A 17,053-nucleotide genomic window follows, 5' to 3' on the forward strand; every position below is an offset into this window, starting at 1 on the left:
ACGTCGGTTAACTCCCATTTTCTCTATCTCTCTCTTCCCCTCTCTCTCTTCCCCTCTCTCTCTTCCCCTCTCTCTCTTCCCCTCCCCCCACTCTCTCCCACTCTCTCTGGACACGTCTTGTGGCTGTAGTCGTTCTGCCAGTCGCATTGTTTACTGGCAGGATGTTTTCTGGTGGATGGGCCCACGTCTCTAGCAGCTCTTGGTTGATAGAGTGGGACACTGGCTGGTCTTTCTCATTTGGCCACTCTTCTTGGCTGGCATTTCTAAAGTAAACAGAAAAACTCTGGCAAGCATTGTTGCTTTGAGATATGGTGCAAGACAAAGAAATACTGTTAAAATACAAACTGGCATAACGGCACACGTTTGGCTCATACCAATAATATGCATTATTCCTCATTTCAATGAATAAGAAAATCCAATAAACGTGCAATATAATTGTGGTGCAAATGATATGGCACAACAACAACATAGAAAAGGCATTCCAGTATGATATTTGGCAGCATTTACCTGTCCTGTTCCAACCTCGCCGCAATAGACAACATTAGCTCCCATGCATGTTAATAATTCTTTAGCCGCATTAAACTCCTGCTCCACTCCACCAACCATAAATGTGAGGTTTCCAGCCCGTGCAGCTCCAACACCTAAATGAAAAATATTTGGAACCTTTATCGACACATCAAAAACAAAGCCAAAATCTACTTTTGAGCAAGAGTAAAAAAAAAGACTACAGCTATGCACAGGCAAAGCACATTTGCTTTATATAGATTCTCAAGATGGAAGACTTCCAGAGCGTCCTAAATGTACAGACATACTTAATCCAACAATTGGATCTGACACTGTTCAACTCAAAAGGCAAATCAACAAAAACATGGCTTTTCATTTAGCAGTAGGGCCACAAACATCATTTGAGGGTAGCACTATTATATTTAAAGTTCAGGTCCTCAAAAGGTGAATGGCTCGGGATAAAGATTGTTCTGCAAGATGTAGGCTTTATTCTTTAGTTTCTCATTACAGTTCACTATAAAGCATTTGATACATATAAGGCAAGAACATATCCACCAGCCACCTCACTCAATCCAGATTAGCTGTTCTAGTGATGGACGAAACATTCAAGGGTATTTTCATATACATTTAGTTTGTATCTATCCGTAAGATCTCTGGCATGCACCGCTCAATCGCTTCCTTCCAAATCTTCCTCTTCCCTCATTCTCGAATCTCTTCTCGAAATGTTGTATCATGGGTTGGATACCATATGTCCCTTTCTATTCTGACCAACACTGTCACTTCCTTTACTTGAACGTGCTCCTTCGGATAACTTGGCGTTGTATACCTCAAGCCCCATCGTGATGAGGAGCAAAAGTCACCATCCTTCGTGGTTGTTCCATGATTAAAACAGATATCGCTCTAGTAGAATGATGCTGATGCATTAAACAATGGGCTATGTCCACCACCACAACAGCAACTCTGCTAAATCTTTCTTCTACACCATTATCCTGAGGATGGTAAATGGCACTCGTGCAATTTTGAATAGCATTATCAGCTAAATAATACTTTAACAAATCCATTAAAATTACAAAATACACCCTTGCTGTATATGGGTCCCATAATATCAATCCCCAGGTTATCCTATGGTACTTTGGAGATAGATGTCGCAGACATTGGGCACTTATGACTAACACAAACTTTGTCACTGAGTTCACAAAGGATACCATTTCTCACAGATCTCTCCATTTGAAAATCACAGGCTAGCCACCAATAGCCACTGTGGGTATTTTCTTTTGTCTTTGTTATGCATTGGTGTCGTAGAAGCCCCAGGTTTATTCTGTGTTCTCTGATGTCTTTTGGGGGAACAATGCTCTCCCCTCTCTACAACGTGTTCCCTTCCACATACAGTTCATCTCTTATATGACAAATTCATTCCATGCCCATTTCTTTACTTCTTTTTGCTCGACTTTGCTTTAATGCCTTTTATGATTTCTGCTATACTACTATCCTTCTCCATGGCCATGTCCCAGTCCTTTTTCGGTAGGGCTTGATCCATCACCGGCAAAGCCAGATCCATTTCTTCTGTACTCTTAGGTTCCTCCTTGTTGGTTAGTTTTAATAGGCAATCTTCTCTACAATTCTTCGTCACCAGTTAGTAAACTGTTTCAAAACAAATACTCTTACAGCATTGTCATCCATCTCCATATTCTGGAAAATGTCATGTACATTTTGAACCTGGACCTGTTCTATTGTTCTGACTCAGTGAAATCCCTCATGCCAGTTTTCTTAGCTCCTTTGTGAGTCTCATTCTGCTGTTCCGTCACTCTGCATATACTGAGAGGTTATCATGAAAAAAACAATACTGCCAAGTCACCATCAAACAGTCGGTACATTATGTTCTGGAAAAAAAAGGCGTTCGACCATTAGTTCCTCACAATGGCCAACTTAGATCCAGTTTCTATATAACCCAAACTCCCAGACAGTCTTGTGCATGCCATTGAGAATTTGCTTGATTCATTGATTGGACTGATTAGTATCCTTTCTGACTGAAGAAAGTCCCATAAGCAACCCCTGCAATTGGGGAGGATTCTTCAAGTTTTCAGTAGAAGCTAATCCGTCAACAAGTTGGTGAAAGCCAATTATGTAACAGTCACAATGTTGTTTTAGGAAATTGAGACTCGACCATGAAAAGGGAATATTCTTTTCGATAAAAGAACACAGTGCAAATAACCTCCTACTCAAATCTTTTAACTGAGGCAGACTGATAATTTGGTGCAAAGAACGCCAGTAAGATTAGTGGGAATTTGAACATGGAGAAACCTTCGCCTAAAGCCACATAAAAAGTAAACATACAAAAATTGCACAGAAGACCAATATCTAAATCGGAGTGACAAATACAGCAATATCTTGTGTTGCAGATCACTACCCCACCCACCCCCTAACACACAGAATCATGTACTACAACATATATAATGAAGCCATAATGCAACATTACAAATATTACATGGTTAATATTTTTACATATAGTTTAATTTGTATGGATTCCTTTTCATGTTGCCATCGCAGCCCAGAACAAAGGAGAATCCCTATACCGAAGGACAACATCATGGTTTCCATTATTCCACAGAAAGATACTGGAATTGCATTATGTGTCGTTACTTAGCATATTTGCTCACTCAGGGTTTTGGCCACTAAGTACTAAGTGGAGAAAGTTGAAATAATATTTCACTTTTTCCATGCACAAAAGCAAGCAATTTGGCTTTGCTTATATTCGCGCAAGGCACTTTCCCTAAAATATCATTGTTTTGTATTGCTCTTCATACCCCTATATCATCAGGCGAATGGAGATCCCCCTGAGCAACACACAAAGAACCCAGTCTCTGGAGGATCTCTGTATGGAAACAACCACCAAGACAGTCACCTTTAGGATTGCACTCGTGTACAATCGTTTAAGAGCACGTAGTCGTACTAAAGGGAGGCATGTCTGATTAAAAGATGTGGCCTTCAGCTATTAAATGTATGATTTTAATGTGCAAGGATATCTTTAGGCCGATGAAGTGGTGATAAAGAAATTGCCCGAATAGTGTTTGAAATGGGCAGTCATGTAAAAATAGCACGAGGGCTACTGCAAATGAAAACACTCAGTTTAACACCATAAGCCTACGGACACAGACATCTGCAACGCGAACACATTAAATAATGTCTTCTTACAAAGAGAAAAAGCTCGGAAGTTTCTCTAAAGGGGAACCACGTCACCCAGATCCACTTTATATGCTTGATGTTGTCTGGTTAGCCTCAAATTTGCTGTGCGATATGGTTGCAAATATCGGCGCGTTAATGCACTTAAACGATCCGACCCTATTCTTGGAGCTATTTTTATTCAGACCGCATCACGGCTTTTCCTGCTAATCCTGTGATCGGACCTGCAGCAAATTAAGTAGCCGATTTAAATCAAAGTTTACAAACACAATCCTGTACTATCCATCATAGGTCAACAGCTTTGTGGCTAGATTACAGACTACTAAATAGCTTCTGAGAGTCATTTATTAGAACCAAATTAATGCTGACAACAGTTCTCAGCTGGTTAATCTTTTGGCAGCTGCACTTTCTCACTTGTACAAACACTTATGTTTCAAGTAGAACCAAATAAATTAGTTAAGCAGAAAAAAGGCTCAATGCGACCCAACAATTTATCTTCAAACAGAAATTGCTTGGAAATTAGCTCACCTTCTCTCTACATGACTGGGTTTGGCTCCCAGAGATCAAATTGCTTCATCAACCCTTGTCCAAAAGCGTATATATTAAAATCCAATTGCAGCAAAGTAAATCAGGCAAACAAAAAACATTGTAATGTGCCCTTGCTTGTATACAAAGCACAGCTCTCCACAAGGCCTCTGTATGGGGATGTGATTCCTTGCTGCAGCGTGTAGAACTACAAACAGCGTTCATGAACCATATACAGAATTATAGATCGGTAGCCATCAACTACGCAATATATTCAATTGAAGTGATATCTGGTTGACTATGAGATCAGTCAGAATAGAAAGATGGAATATTCTTCAGACATGAGAGCTACCCATCAGTATTTATATGTATATATGGCTCCCTGCATCCATTTTCCACTCACAGCACGGTCCCCATGGACTAGCAGTGGGGAGGGATGCAGGGTGTATGTATATAAGAAAAAACTCACTCCCCACACCAAATAGAAAAGGAATACTGGTGTCGTCGTCCTCCGTGTACTTCCCCTCCCACCAATGAGAGGCCAACATGAACCAAATAGAACACTCATGTTTCCCTCTATTTTCCTGAATAGGGAACAATTATACCTGCCACACTTCTCCTCCAATCACTTGCAAACCAATCCTTACCAAAACACGAAGTACTTCTGATCCTCCCACTCTCTGCCACCTCTCTCAGTTTTAGTCATGCCGCCCTCGCTCATGAAGCAAATCCCAACAGAAAATGGTGTCCTGCCAACAACCCTTACCACCTCTCATTTTTCAAGTGTAGCTCCACAGGAGAGCAAGAGCTAGCAATGTATCAGAGATGCAGTTCTCGCAGTGAGAGAGAAGTGGCTTTGACAAAGTGCCAGAATCATTGTGGTTTTTGCACTGCGAGGGGAGCCGCAAATTGTGAAGCCTGTGGGATGGCCTTCCTTGCTTTCCTCAGGTTTCAGGATACTCGGGAAGGCAAGAAAATGGCATATTCCCTTGCTGTGACACCACCACAGTGGATTATGAAATCCATAAAACTGTGCTGTAACATCACAATAGGAGCATATGGCAGTCTGAATAGACAATTATTGCTGGTAGCTTCCAATAGAAGACATACACAACAACATATTACTGTACGCACATACAGTTTCCACTCCATGCCACTGAAATCATGTTTGGTGAAATTAAAATCTTTAGGTGGAATAATAACATTGCAATTCCGAAAATTACAATGAGCTTTGTGTAGCTGTTCGGTAGTTCAATTGGTAGTCTTTTAATTCAATTCCTTGATGTACATATCTTAACAACAGTTTCATGCACATTTTCCTAACACCTTCTTAAAAATGCCTTCGAGTAATTGTCCAAACGACTGCACAGAGGAAATTGTGACTTTTGTCAAACCATCAAAATTTAAAGTATCGAAAGTGGGGCAGAGCAATACATGCTGCAAAAGAACAGGCTGTACTGGCATAATTTGTAGTGCACGCCATACCAAAACTAGTGTATACAGTGCAGTGATTGGTATAGCTACAGCGAGTCTCGGGGCTAACATCTGCCCATTATTCATCTATATTGCACGGGCCAGATTGCCCCCTCGCACTTACTGTAAATCTTTAGCTTAGAGACCCTGTCTGTTAAGGTAACACAAAGCTTCGGTTCATTCCACTCTTAAATTATGGTCTACGTTACACCAACGTCAACACTGTGCCTGGGGTAAAAAATGAACAAAAGACAGGGAAGAGGATGGGTAGAAGAAAGAAGCGATCATAGACTTGAATTTCATCTCAGAAAACATCATGGCAAGCTCAAGTTACTTGTTTCTAACAAGCGGAAGTCCAACAGTCTGTGAAAAGCATTTTGGAAGTTGTGGTGCAGATGTTTCCAGAGCACAACCAAGTGAAAGACAACCACAAAGGAACCCACAGACTGAAAAGGGGCCTCTAAAATTCACTTTGAAAGAAGCGTGCTACCAAGACCTTGAAAAGAAAAGCTCCCATAGAGGATTACAAAGACCATTCCCCATTGTCCTCCTGACAACCCCGAGAGCCGAAAGGAAGATGGAGCCAGAGGGCCACCTGATACAGAGAATGGTGTGTCAAGAAAATAGTCTTATTTGTCACTTTTCTAAAAAAGAAAAAAAGGCCTGGTGTCATCATTTGAAAAACATTAAAATAGCATATGAAACAGTAGCTTAATATTTTACCCTAAAAAGGTGCAGACAATATTGACGGTGAAAGGAGGAAAGCCTTAACTTCACGGTCATTCAAACATTTTGGATCTAGGTCAGGGTTGCCCCTTACACAGGTGCCGTCTTAAAAGCAAAATGTTTTGCTTCTCAAAATCCCTGTATAGATAACGCACGTATTGCCACAAAAGAGTAGATAGCAGAACTAGATAATGTACAGCCACTATTCGCTCCACTTGAAGAAAAGGAAGGCCGCACCCCAAGGACAACCCTGTCCTTACAGAACACAGTGAAGGGTGGTTTGGCGGAAAGTGCCTGCAACTCACTCACTCTGCGTGCGGAAGTAACCGCAAGTAAAATTACAGTTTTAAAGGACAATAGTCACAACGGACAAGAATGTAAGGGCTCAAACAGAGCTCCCATTAGGAACTTTAAAACCAGATTCAAATCCCATCCCGGCACTTTTTAGAAACTGAGAAATCAAAGGGATTTTAGAAGAAGAACATTCCTCAGACGAGCGCTTAAATATGGACAGCACCGCCAGGTAACCCTTAATGGTACCCACTTGCAGGCCCTTGTGGGTTTAAGAAAGCAAAAAAGACAAAACCAAAGGAATGGAACATTGAAAAGGATCCACATTCTGTACTTTGCACCAGTCGCAGAACTTTCTCCAACGGCAAAGGTACAGAGTTTTCGTTGCTGGCCCCCTGGCTGAAAGCAACACCTCCATCACGTGTTCGGGGAGGTCCCAATCCTTATACCTCAAACTTTCAGATACCAAGCGTGAAGGCTGATGGACTTGACCTCTGGATGGAGAACCCGACTCCCCTCCCGTGAGAGCAGATCGTCTCGGTAGGGAAGACGGCGTGGAGGGCAGATGGACATTTTGAGAAGGTCCGGGTACCATGCTCCCCATGGCCCATTCCGGAGCAGCGAGGATCATCCGGGAACCGAACCTCCGTAACCTCTGCAACACCTGCAGAATGACGGGCGCTGGAGGAAACGCGTACAGCAGTGGGAAGGACCACTTCACTACGAACGTGTGCCCTAAGGCTCTTCTTGGAGGAAATTCCTGCGAGCAGAATCTTTTGCACTTCCGGTTGACACTGGTGGCGAAGAGATCCACTTGCGGGGTTCCCCAAAGGGCAAAGATCTCCAACAGAACTTCCTGAGCCAGCTCCCGCTCGTGAGAGACCGTGCTCTGCCTGCTCAGAGTATCCGCTGCCGCGTTTTCATCTCCGGCCAGATGAATTGCCGGGATCGAAATTTCCTGCTGAATGGCCCAGAACCAGAGCTGCATCGCCTCCCTACACAATGGGAGTGACCCTGCCCCCCCCCCCTTTTTGTTGAGGTAGTGCATGGTCACTGTATTGTCTGTCATAATCAGAACATTCTTCCCTCGCACAGATGGCAGAAAAGCCTTCAGGGCTAGCCTGACAGCCCGCAGCTCTAACATATTGATGTGGAATATGGACTCCGACAGAGACCAACGGCCGCTGGCCGTCAACTCGTTGGCATGAGCTCCCCAACCCGTGAGGGATGCATCCGTCACGATCATTATCTCCGGCCACGGTTGCCAAAATGGAGCTCCCTTCATCAGATTGCCTTTGACGGCCAAACCACAGAAGATCCTGTGCGACCGAGGGCGGAATCTGAATGGGATCCGACATCCTGCTGGAGAACTGCGACCAGTGCATCTTGAGAGCCCAGTGCAGAGATCTCATCCGCAGCAAGACCTCTGGCACCAGGAAACTGCAGGATGCCATGAGACTGAGCAACCTCAAGAACTCGAACGCCGGGAGACTCTGGGCACGTTGAAATTTGTCCACCATCTGCAGAATGTGATGAGCCCTCACCTGGGGGGGGGCCAACACAACCCCAGGGATGTGTCGAGCACTGCTCCGATGTACTAGAGCAGCTGGGTACGTGTCAAATGGGACTTCTTTAAATTGAGGGAGAAGCCCAGCTTGTGAAGGGAGTGGCAGGTGATGGACAGATGATGCAGGGCTTGCTCGGGAGAACGCGCCCTGATCAACCAATCGTCCAGGTTGGGGTAGACGTGAATCCCCCCCTTTCCTGAGATACGCTGCCACCACCACCATCAGCTTGGTGAAGACCCTCGGGGCGAAGGTCAATCCGAACGGCAGGACCCGAAACTGAAAATGCGAGTCGCAACAGCGAACCTCAGGTACTTCCTGTGCTTTGGACGAATCGGCACATGAAAGTAAGCATCCTTGAGGTCTAGGGACACCTACCAATCTTGTAGTTCAAGGACTTGAGAAAGAGTTACCATCTTGAACTTGTCCTTCCTGAGGAGCTTGTTCAGCCCACACAAGTCCATGATGGGTCTCAATCCCCCATCTTTCTTCGGGATCAGGGATAGGATTGCCTGCGCAAGGAGCGGATCCAGACGCTTCATAGAGAGCTTCCCCGGTGGATTGTCACGAGGCCTCTGCCGAAAGGGCAGACAGTAGCCGTGGGTTATGATCTCCAGAACACACATATCCGAAGTAATGGCACGCCATTCTCCAAGATGCTGCGCCAGTCTGCCCCCAACCGGCGAACCATGGGACATGGCCTCATGACTGAGTGGATGCGGCTGCAGCAGTGCCTGATGGCAAAGAGGCAACTACCGAGTGGCTTTGGCACCTCGAGTACCTTGCTTTCCACCTCTGGTACTCCTACGGGGGCCCCTTTGACTGGCAGCTCCTCTCGATCTACCAAAGGAAGAGTAGTACCGAAAGGAACCTCCCCTGCATTGCTGTCCCCTAGGACGAAAAGACAGAGGTTGTCGTACTGCGGCACTCAAGGACTTCGCTGCAGCTTTAGAGGTCTGCAACCTCTCAAAGTCTCGTCAGCTCTGCTGCCAAAAAGATGGACACCATCAAAGGGCATATTGAGAAGCCGGGATTGCACATCCGGAGCAAACACCGACTTCCGCAACCATGCAAACCTGCGTATCACGGTGCTCGCAGCCATGGACCGGCTGACACAGTCTGCCATGTCCAGACCCGACTGAACGGATTCACACATGGCATCCTTGCCGTCTTGCACAAGGGCCAGAAAACCATCCCGTTCCTCCCCTTTGGGAATATGCTCAGCCGCCAACAATATACAATTCCACAGAGTGTGAGTGAATCTTGTCAGGGCACAAATGGAGTTGGCTGCCTTTAATGCCATACCCCCAGAAGAAAATACCTTCTTCGCCCAACCATCAACGCGCTTGTCGTCCCTATCCGGAGGTATAGTATGGTACACAGCCTGCTTTGCTGGGGACGTAGTCGTCTGCACCACCAAACTCTCCGGAGTAGGGTGCGTTGACAAGTAGCAGGGGTCCCCACTGGCTGGGCGGTACTTTTTCGGAAGAGACTTATTCACTGCCAGGAGACTCTCCAGAGCAGTCCAAGTCGCAGCCACCCTTCTTTGCAAAGCCATATGAAATGGCAACACCGGGTCAGTGGGTGGACCATGATACAAGATGTCTGTCAGATCATCCTGAAGAAAATCAGCAGATGGAGCAGACCACCCCAAATACTCAGTCACCCTCGACATGAGGCGCCTATACGAGGAGTCAGCATGTGTACCAGGATCAGGCCTACCAAACTCAACCTCCGGAGAGGTATCAAGACCACTGGCATGTAAGGATTGATGAAGGTCTTCCAGTTGGCTATGACCAGACAACAGGTCATCAGGAACCTCAGGAGGCACAACCCCCTCCTCATCAGACCCTTCCTCCATCTCTGAAATACACTCCAAGGGTTGGAACAAATCCACCCTGGGAGGAAGAACAGATTAGGGCTCAAAAACAGGCCTCACAGACTTGCTGAGAGCCTTTCTTGGCGCTTCCACAGCCCTCTGGGGCACCTCTGGGAAAATCTCCACAAAAGGCGTCGAAGGCACTGATGGATTAAACGTCGACCGATGCACCGACGACTTCGAGGCCAGAGCCCCGAGCACGTCCTTCGACGGCCGCGGCACCGATGGCGTCGAAGACTTTTTTGAAGCCAGAGCCTCGAGAGAGTCTCTCGACAGACATGGGGGCTGACGCCTTCTTAGAAGGCCTCACAGGCACCAACGGTCTTGACGTCGTCGAGGACCGGGTCCTGGACCTCGCACAGCTATGGCGATCACCCATGTCCGATCGGGACCTCGACGGCTCCCGATGATCACGCCGACCGCCCGTGCCCGAAGGCGTGAGAGTGGTGGCTCTAGCTCATTCCTTGCCGGCTTCTCGCGAAGGCACGGACGGAATGGTGCCTTGCGATTCGAAAATCGCCATTTGCATCCCATTCGGCCGCCGACAAGTGTTTAGTGGGGCAAGTTACCCGTCGTCTGGCGGAGTCCTCCGTCGAGGATGGGGAAGGCAACTTTTGTGAATGCCTCGAAGAGGCAGAGGAATGGCGGGACCCACTCCGAGACCGAGACCCACTGGACTTGCACCGACGCAGAGTCTCACCCCTCGAATCGTCGGTTGAAAGGCCAGTAGATTTCGGCTTACGGGTTTTAGAAACCCTACCTACTGACAACAACTTCTTCCGCTCCCGCAAGGCCTTCGAAGTCAGGGACTGGCAGTCATCGCAATCGTTGGTGGCGTGGCTTTCACCGAGGCACCAGAGGCAAACGTCATGCGGGTCCGTAATGGACATTTTGGAACTGCAGTCCCAACACTTTCTGATGCCCGACTTCGGGGTAGAAAAAGACGTAGACATCATGAATCAAGTTAGAAGAACCGAGGTGCGCCGAGACTCTGAAACAAACACGTTCATGGAAAAAACGGAACTGAGGCTACAGGCGTTGTGCGTCCTAGATATAACATCCGGTGACGTCGACCATCGACGGAGGCCCTCAAGGGACAGTGTATCGATGTCATCGGTGGAGGACGCCTAAAGCCCAGCTTTGGTAATTACTGTCAAAGATGTGGAATACGTCGGAGGACACAATCCCTTCGAAACAAGACTTTTGAAAGCCTTCTAGTAGTAATAAGCGAGTATGCCAATATGAAAAGAAAACCATGTGCCCTTTTCCAGGAGCATTATTTGGTGCTTGTGACACCAAGGCTATTTGTCCTTAATGAACTACAGAAACCTAACTGTGAAATAAAAAACACCAATGTCTCTAGAGAATCCCAGCCCTGATACACTTTGGAGAGAAATGTCCACCACTTGGGTTTTGGCATAGGGGTCCCAGCAATGTTGAGGGGCAGGTAGTCCCTCCCAGTGTTGAGAATTTATCAGGAACCACTATGATGCCCAGCTTTGGCTGCCCTACATCTTTTCCAGTGCCATTTGACATACCTCACACACATTTTTTTATCAATTTCCTAAATTGTACTACGCTCTAATCGCTGCTGGTCAAACTGGACTGTACCGCCCTGCAACTTTCATATTGCAAACTAATTGTTGCATGCCATTCTCGCCTTCCAAAGTGAAGACCACAGTTTACATTAAAGAAACTGTCAGGGGACAGCTGCCTCCCAAATTTAGCAATTGCACCACCTTGCCCAGAAACCTACTCACAGCTAGTGTATCAGTAGAGGATTATAGATGGATTCTACCCACTCAAACCACCATCTTATCCCCAAACAAACCTGCCCCAAGGAAAAATGTGCATAAAAATAATCTGCTATGGAGGGGGGAAATAGAATGCAATAGACCCATTTACCAAACCAAGTCCAGCTGCTACAATATCTGAGATTTATTTTATTGCTTACAGCATCAACATAGAATAGGGGAGCGCTTTCAACAGGATTGTGCCAGAATTGGATTTGGCATTTTATAAAGTAACTGTTTGTGGAGGGAGAGAGGAATTGCTGAAAGGGCCATGTTTTTAGTGTTTTGCAGAATTGGAGGATGGTAGGGGCTTTTCGAGCCTCTACCAGGATTGAGTTCCAGATGGTCAGGGCATGGCAGGAGAAGAACTGCTTGAGTCTTCTCTTTACGGGCTAGCTCTGACTCCAACCTTTTGATAGTTTTGCTACATGAGGTACGAGAGCCTTCAGAGGTGTGAAGTTTAGTCGCCTAGTTCCATATGAGACGGCTTTGTGGGTGATACATGCAGTTTTGAATATGATCCTGGCAGGGAAGAGGAGCCAGTGAAGCTTGCACAAGGTTGGGAGAGATGCAATCGAATTTGCAGGCACCTGTAATGAGGCTGGCTGCAGTGTGGTGTGCTGCTTTGAGGGAGGCCCGGTGTGCAGCTGGAAGTACAGTAAGGAGGGCAAATTCCCACAATTATGCGCGAGAGAACGAGGGCTTGGACAACCATATGGAATTCATTCAGGGGAATGGAAGGTTTGATTTTGAAGAGGGTGTGAATTTGTAGCCATGCGGTTTGTGCCTTTTTGGCCATGAGCTTTTGAAAGGAAATCATACTGTCAACAATGAAGCCCAGAAATTAGGCCGAGTTTGGCAGGTGAGGGGTAAATCCTACCAGGCACATTGAATCCAGCCGTTGTTGCACAAGTTCTTGCTTGGTGGGCTGACTGATTAGGAGAAATCCGGTCTGGTCAGGTTCAGTTTAAGGTAAGCATTTGGCAACAATGTTTGGATTTTAGCCAGGCATTCGCAGAGTCATGCAATAAGAGAGCATGTTATTTTTATCTAAATCAGATGCGAGGGCTATCCGTTCAAAATGTAGATGGGTGAAGAAGCTGTGTTCACCATGTGCATCCTTTGTTGCTTGCAAGAAATTCTGTTGTCCATGCTGCAACATCTCCTAGGCCATGCCTACCCGCCTTGGGGATATGGTAGAAGAATATGGGTTAACTGCTGTGAAGGCTCAACATCGCCAGAAGCCCAATGTCCGCATTCAAAGTATGTTGTCACTGTCAATTCCCATGTGAACAAGCATGAAATGCTGCAGTCCTTTTATAAAGAGTTATGGACAGCAGAGGATGAACATAGTGGGGAAGCAGCAGCAACACTGCTGAAAGACAAAGACCTCATGACCCTCAGTGGGATGCTTCACCTAGAGACCAAGCCAACATTGAAGAGTATCAGAGTAATACCCAGGCATAAAGTTGTGTCCGTGAAACATGCCAAAAGCCCAGCACGATACACTGCCCAAGAGGCTTTTAGGAGCACAGCAGCATTACGACTTGAGGAACCAAAGCAGACCCGGCAATCTTACATTTAATCCCCTGAGTGCATCCCCTTTATATAGCATGCTGTTGTTTCCCACCTATGTTTGCCTATTATAAATGCAATACATACATACATACATACATGCATGCATACATGCATACCAACATGCAAAGCAGATGCCAAAAAAGACTGTGGTGTGCTGACAAGGAGGTATGACAAGGCGGTGTGGGTGGGAAGAATCTAGTGGACCAGAAGTAGTAAGGGAGCCATCTAATAAAGCAGGAGCAAGCATGCACTGACTGGGTCCCATAGGGGAGTGAATAGAATAAACGGCATGAAGAGACAGAAAAAACAAGTTACTTACCCCTGGTAACGTTCTTTCGATTGGACGTTCTTCCCATGTATTCTTCATCTTTGATAATTGTCTTCCAGCTTCAGCTGCTTCGGAGAAATACATTCTCGGCAGAGGGCGCTGTGTGGTAGCGTTGATGACTCAATGTCCCTCAAAGGCCTCCGTCCGATGGCCAACGTCATCTGCAGTATATGTACCACACGTAGAGCCCGTTGGCTTCAGTTCTTGTTTTTCCATGATAGAGGAATTACTAGTGCCTCCTTAGACTTTAGAAGACTCAGAGCGCAGAGTCTAAAACACGTACATTCTGCAGCGGGTTAGGTTGGGAGGGGCGATGAGGAATATGTGGGAGGAACATCCAATCGAAAGAACATTACCAGGGGTAAGTAACTTGTTTTTCGAACGGATTGTGTCCTCCCATGTATCCCTCATCTTTGATAGCCTCCCAAAGCAGTAATAGTCTTGGAGGTGGGAAAAGAATTTAGATCTGCCTTTAGCAGTTATCATGGACCTAGTGCAAGACAGCTTTCCCGAAAGCTCCCTCTCGAGTAGAAGTGTCCAGGGAGTAATGTTTCACTAAGGTGTGTATGGTGGACCATGTGGCTGCCGCACAAATGTCTTTAATAGGTACTCCTCTCTGAGGAGCGGAAGAAGCAGCCATGCCCCTGGACAAGTGAGCTCTTAGACCCTCTGGGGGATCTTTACCAGCCAGCCTATAGCATTCTTGGATAGCCAGAATAATCCATCTAGATAAAGTCTGTTTAGTTCTTGCTATCCCCAATTTCTGACCTGTATATCCGATGAATAATTGGTCTTCCTGGAGAATCTTTGACATCTGCGAGATATAAAAACTGAGAGCCCTCCTAGGGTCCAGTCTATGTAACCTCTCCTCCGTCTTTCCAGGCTGAGGAGGGTGATACAAAGTTGGTACAATTATCTTTTGGGACAAATGGAAGTCAGACTATTTTTGGTAGAAATGATGATCTTACTTTAAGAATACCCTTATCCTTTTGGAAGCCCCTATATGGAGATTTACAAGACAATGCTTGCAATTCGCTCACCCTGCCGGCAGATGTGATTACGACTGACAAAAAAGTTTTTAGCGATAGAAGTCTTAATGGACATGAATGCATGGGTTCAAAAGGAATGCATGTTAAGAATTTTAATACAAGATTTAAATCCCAAACAGGGACCTGAAAGGGAGTAGGAGGAAACACATTAGTGAGTCCTTTAAGAAACTGAATAAGTAAAGGGATTTTAAAGTATGAGGTTTCCTCTGATAAGCGCTTGAAAATCAAGAGCGCTGCTAGATAACCTTTTATAGTTGTGATCTGGAGCCCCAGATTTGTTAAGTGAAGTAGAAAAGATAACTGTGGGTGCATCGCACTGAAATGGATCCACATTCTTATCCCTACACCAGCTGCGGAACTTGTTCCAAAGACAGCGGTATAAGGATTTTGTTGCTGGCCTTGTGGCCGAAAGCAAAATCTCCATTACTTCTTCTGGGAGGTCCCAATCATTGTACCTCAGCCTCTCAGAAACCATGTGTGAAGGCTGAGTGTTTTGACCGCTGGATGGAGAACCTGACCCTCCTCTCTCGAGAGAGAAGGCCCTCTCTTTGTGGAAGAAATACATATCGGAGGGCAGATGGACATGTCCGCAAGGTCCGGGTACCACCCCCTCCTGGCCCAATCTGGGGCAATTAGAATCATGGATTTCCCAAATGTTCTCAACCTCCTGATCATGTGAGGTATGACTCGGACTGGAGGAAACGCGTACAGAAGGGGAAACTCCCAGTGCCCCACAAACATCTCAGAGCTCCTCTTGGAGGAAATTCCCTGGAGAAGAATAGCTTGCACTTCCGGTTCACACTGGTCACAAAAACAGATTCACTTGAGGGGTTCCCCAAAGGGGGAAGATCTCTTTAAGGACTTCCTGAGCTAGTTCCCACTCGTGGGAGGCGGTTCTGCCTCCTCATAGCGTCGGCTGCCATGTTCTCCTTTCCATCTGGGTGAACTGCCGATAGGGAGATTCCTTCTTTAATTGACCAGTACCAGAGCAGTGTTGCCTTTCTGTACAGTGGTAGTGACCCTACACCCCCTCTCTTGTTGAGGTAGTACATGGACACTCTGTTGTCAGTCATTACCAGGCCATTCTTTCCCTGTACAGAGGGTAGAAAGGCCTTCAGCGCTAGTCCGACTGCCCTTATCTCCAAAATATTGATATGTAGTTTGGACTCCGATGGAGACCAACGACCGCTGATTGTCAGATCGTTGGTGTGGGCTCCCCACCCCATGAGTGAGGCGTGGGTCACTACTGTTATCTCTGGCCATGGTTGTCAAAAAGGTTCTCCCTTCAGAATGTTGTCCTCACAGGCCCACCACAGAAGGCTCTGTGCGACTCGGCTCGGAACCTGAAGGAGGTCCAACATCCTGCCTGAGAATTAGGACAATTGAGATCTCATTCTCAGGTGAGCCTCTGGCATCAGAAAAATACTGGATGCCCTGAGGCCAAGCAACCTCAAAAAATCGAAGGCCGGAAGACTCTGGACACTCTGAAATTTGGTGACCATCTGCAGAATGTGATGAGCCCTCACTCGGGTGGCAAGGCTTTTCCAGAGGATGCATCCAGGACTGCTCCGATAAATTGGAGTCTTTGAGATGGTAGCAACTTGGACTCTTTGTAATTGAGGGAGAAACCCAGTTTGTGGAAAAATTGGCAAGTCACGTTAATATGTTCCAGGGTCTGTTCAGGTTGGGGTAGACTTGAATTTCACCCCCGCCCTGAGACTCGCTGCCGCCATAGCCATCAACTTGGTGAAAACCTTCAGGCAGAGGTCAGCTCAAATGGCAGAACTCAAACTGAAAACGAGAACCGCTAACTGCAAACCTCAGGTATTTTCTGTGCTTGTGATGGCTAGGCACATTAAAGTAAGCATCCTGATGGTCCAATGATACCTTCCAGTCTTGGGTTGCAGGGCCTGAAGGATCTGAGAAAGTGTAAGCATCCTGAACTTGTCCTTCCTGAGGAACTTGTTCAAGTTTCTTAAGTCCAAGATGGGTCTCAATCCTCCGTCCTTTATGGGGATTAGAAAAAACGGGGAGTACCAACCCATTGTTCCTCTCCACTGCTGCAGGTACTCGTTCTATTGCACCTTTCTCTAGCAGAATCAAAATTTCCTGCATAAGGAGCAGATCTGGAATTTTCAATGAGCTGTTCCCCGGTGGATGAT

The 17,053-nt window shown here is 46.3% G+C and overlaps 1 protein-coding gene across 1 annotated transcript in view; it reads right to left on the bottom strand.

The window, feature by feature from the left end:
* HIBADH (3-hydroxyisobutyrate dehydrogenase) overlaps window positions 1-17,053 on the bottom strand; it is a 1,418,622-nt gene that overhangs the window by 425,019 nt on the left and 976,550 nt on the right. The window contains exon 5 of the mRNA XM_069648238.1: window positions 508-641. Within this exon, the coding sequence (XP_069504339.1) occupies window positions 508-641 (134 nt within the window). The remainder of the gene's footprint in view (window positions 1-507; window positions 642-17,053) is intronic.

Source organism: Ambystoma mexicanum, chromosome 2q (genome assembly GCF_040938575.1).
Source record: "Ambystoma mexicanum isolate Mex_15411 chromosome 2q, UKY_AmexF1_1, whole genome shotgun sequence".
NCBI classification, from domain to species: Eukaryota; Metazoa; Chordata; class Amphibia; order Caudata; family Ambystomatidae; genus Ambystoma; species Ambystoma mexicanum.